We start from the raw sequence: 3377 nt of genomic DNA, 5'->3' as shown, positions 1-3377 counted from the left end.
TTAAAGTCCCCTCTGTCGTACATGAAAACATTTCGAGGGGTTTGCTTACACGCAGGTATTCTAGAAACGTTTAACTCTGCAACAACGCAACTATGATCACTAATTCCTGGACATACGTTTGTGTGAACAATAACATTTTCGTCATTGCTTAGTAAAAGATCTAGTAAAGCGTTAATCCGAGTTGGTTCGTTCACATATTGTTGTAGCCCATAGACACTCATTAGTTCTGAAAAGGCAGAACAATTTCGATTTTTTTGTGGGGCTACACAGTCGGAATCCCATTTCATATCGGGCAGATTGAAATCCCCTCCCAGTATTACGCAGTGAGATATTTGTGATAGTATGTCGGAAAGTTGAATCAAAGATTCATTGTTGTGGTCAGGTGGGCGGTAAAATGATCCAAAAACGATGTTGTTTCCCTGGGGAAATTGGACGCGGCACCATACTGATTCAGTTTCATTATCAAAAACAACTTCTTCGCTGGCAAGGCCACTTGAAATTAAAAGAAACACGCCACCACCGTGCCTGTTTCTATCTTTACGGTACACTGTAAAACCTGGCGGAAATATTTCTACATCCAATACTGTGTCGTCAAGCCATGATTCGGTACCCATAACGATTTGCGCTTTCACCGTTTCAAGTAAGATTGTAAACTCATCAGTTTTGTTTTTTAGGCTTCGACAATTGACCACCAACAATACTGGTGTAAAGCTTTTTGTGATGGTATATTTCCCATTTGTTCTTAAGCTAGAATGATCATGTCATTTCCGCCCCAATATCTGAGCATGCGCCCGAAGAGGAACTGGTTGGTGCATGTCAGTATCCCAGGCAAATGCTTGTCCATTGATTACCAGCTTATCGTAACTTAAATGTACACGATTTTTCTTGTCGAGCTGTTTTTCTTTACTGTACTTCCAAAGCTGCCGGCGTTTTTCTTGAACTGCCTTGCTGAAGTCTTCTGATACGCTGTATGACGTCCCCTTGAATCTGTATGCATTTCGCAGAACAGATTCTCTTGATTTCGATCCTGAAAAGCTAGCAATTATTGGACGAATTCTTTCTGTTTTGTAGGCCCCGAGACGATGAGCCCTTTCTATTGCTATATTTTCCAGCTTTAATACATCCGTACAGACAGACTTAACTAGATTTTCGGATTCTTCCCAAGTTTCCTTTGGATGACTATCTGGTATTCCAAAGAATACCAAGTTTGTTCTCCGGCTTCTGTTTTCTAAGTCGTCTAGTTTGTCAGCGAACTTCTTTTCTGTTTCCTCTAGTGTAGTAAGGCGCTTTTCAATTACATTAGTTTTAGTAATCACGTCGTCCAGCTTTTTCCGAAGCTCATCCTGAGTTTTAGCAATGCCCGACAGCTTTTCCAACACGGTCACCTGCCCTGACTGTAGCACCTTTAGCATTTCTTCGATTTTACTTATCTGTTCTCGCTCAGGCACAGACATAGGGCCAGGGTTTTGTTCTATGTCACCAGCCAAGAGTAGTAATGTCTGAGAGGCCACATCGTAACCCTCCAAGACAGACCAATTCAATGCGGCAGCCATACACTCGCGAGAAACAGCATAGCACGTCCAGATAAGCCATTTACCGTTAATGGGACACGACACTCTAAGAAGCATGTCATCACTGCTTCTAAAGCAATTACAACGGCATAAATAACTAACCTGATACATTGAACAGAGTGAGTGACGGCCGAGAAGAGCGCCGTGTCCCAGTGGGCATTGGTTCAGGGGCTCCCTTTTGTAGCCAGCAGTAGGCGGATCCGGAAGCGTACCACGATGCTTTGTCATCCAGCTCGTTTCGATGCGCAGATGGCACCGCTCCGAGGTGCTTGGTGAATCTAGTAGATCATGCGTAGTCGCTTGTGGAATGCCAAGAGCCGCTGGCCATGTGTCGATCGGTCGAAATGCCACGGGTGTAGCATACGTCGCCGCCGCTGCCATGAGCCCGATCAGCACCTGATACATTGAACAGAGTGAGTGACGGCCGAGAAGAGCGCCGTGTCCCAGTGGGCATTGGTTCAGGGGCTCCCTTTTGTAGCCAGCAGTAGGCGGATCCGGAAGCGTACCACGATGCTTTGTCATCCAGCTCGTTTCGATGCGCAGATGGCACCGCTCCGAGGTGCTTGGTGAATCTAGTAGATCATGCGTAGTCGCTTGTGGAATGCCAAGAGCCGCTGGCCATGTGTCGATCGGTCGAAATGCCACGGGTGTAGCATACGTCGCCGCCGCTGCCATGAGCCCGATCAGCACCTGATACATTGAACAGAGTGAGTGACGGCCGAGAAGAGCGCCGTGTCCCAAACTGTGCATGGTTGTCGAAATATGCCAGACGCTTTTTCTGAAAGCAAGCTTTGAAGAAATTTTTTAAAAGAGAAATACTTTCATACGTGCTAGGCAGTGCCTATTGCAGGCCTGCAGTAGGCACTCTTTAAAAACTGGACGAGCTATCACATCTTTTGTCAAATTACAATGAATTAGGATGATTGAATTATAGATGACCAATTTCTGTGCTAGATTAGGTGCACAAAATACATGTTCACAGCCCTACGTCTAGAAAGCAGGCAAATAGCAAGCACAGCGTCAAATTGGGATTAGATGCCATGGACGGAGCTTCTTACGAGGGTAGAAAGAACGAGAAAAGTGTTCATTTTTGATGCCCTTATAGAGGCAGTCAGAATCGCACTGATTGCTCAATTGTCACGATTCCTCAAATTGTTAGAGGCGTGATTAAAGTCAGCAAATCTATTACTTGTTTTGCAGACCTCCTCGCTAGCGCCACGCCCTCAAGTAAAAGAGAAAGCAGAGATGCCTTCACTGTTTGTACATGAAAAGGTAAGTTTCTTGTGTGGTTTGATTATTGCTACATGTTCTGAACGTTATATTCTAAGAATTGTTTTTCACACTGGCTCACTACCCTATAAGGAATTTGATTCTTAGGTGATTACAGGCTTTCGTAAGTGCCGTTTTTGAGCTCTAGTCTTACACTTTACCTCAATTCGGGAATATGCTGTATGCTGGAAAACTATCTTATCTTTATCATGCAAAATTATTGGAATGTATGGGTTGTATGATTCGAGTTCAGTGTAACGTCAGTTGCACGCCATTTCAAAGGATACACACTACACATTCTTCATATATGGTGCTGCCGGAACAGCATGAACATCATTTTTGAGAAGTCATATTTGCTATTATTACAGGACGAGAGGGTGCCGCTGACGCCCTGCGTAGTATACCCCGGCCCCAGCCTAAAGCAAGCCTAGTTCCTGAACCGCCATGTGGATGACCGAAATATCTTCCGTGTCAGTAATGACGAAGAAGGAGTGACAGCACTGATGAGTTGATTTTTTTATTTTCAACATTGTCTAC

The 3377-nt window shown here is 44.6% G+C and overlaps 1 protein-coding gene across 1 annotated transcript; it reads right to left on the bottom strand.

Annotated features, from left to right (window-relative positions):
* Positions 1–721: 721 nt before the first annotated feature.
* Positions 722–2304, bottom strand: LOC119171592 (uncharacterized). The gene has a single exon (XM_037422373.2). It carries the CDS (start codon positions 2268–2270, stop codon positions 762–764), a length of 1509 nt encoding a protein of 502 aa, XP_037278270.2. The 5' UTR covers positions 2271–2304; the 3' UTR covers positions 722–761.
* Between the last annotated feature and the right edge of the window lie 1073 nt (positions 2305–3377).

This window comes from Rhipicephalus microplus, unplaced genomic scaffold (genome assembly GCF_043290135.1).
Source record: "Rhipicephalus microplus isolate Deutch F79 unplaced genomic scaffold, USDA_Rmic scaffold_16, whole genome shotgun sequence".
Lineage (NCBI taxonomy): Eukaryota > Metazoa > Arthropoda > Arachnida > Ixodida > Ixodidae > Rhipicephalus > Rhipicephalus microplus.
The sequence above is the reverse complement of the archived record's forward strand: the minus strand, read 5'-3'. Positions and strand labels throughout refer to the sequence as shown.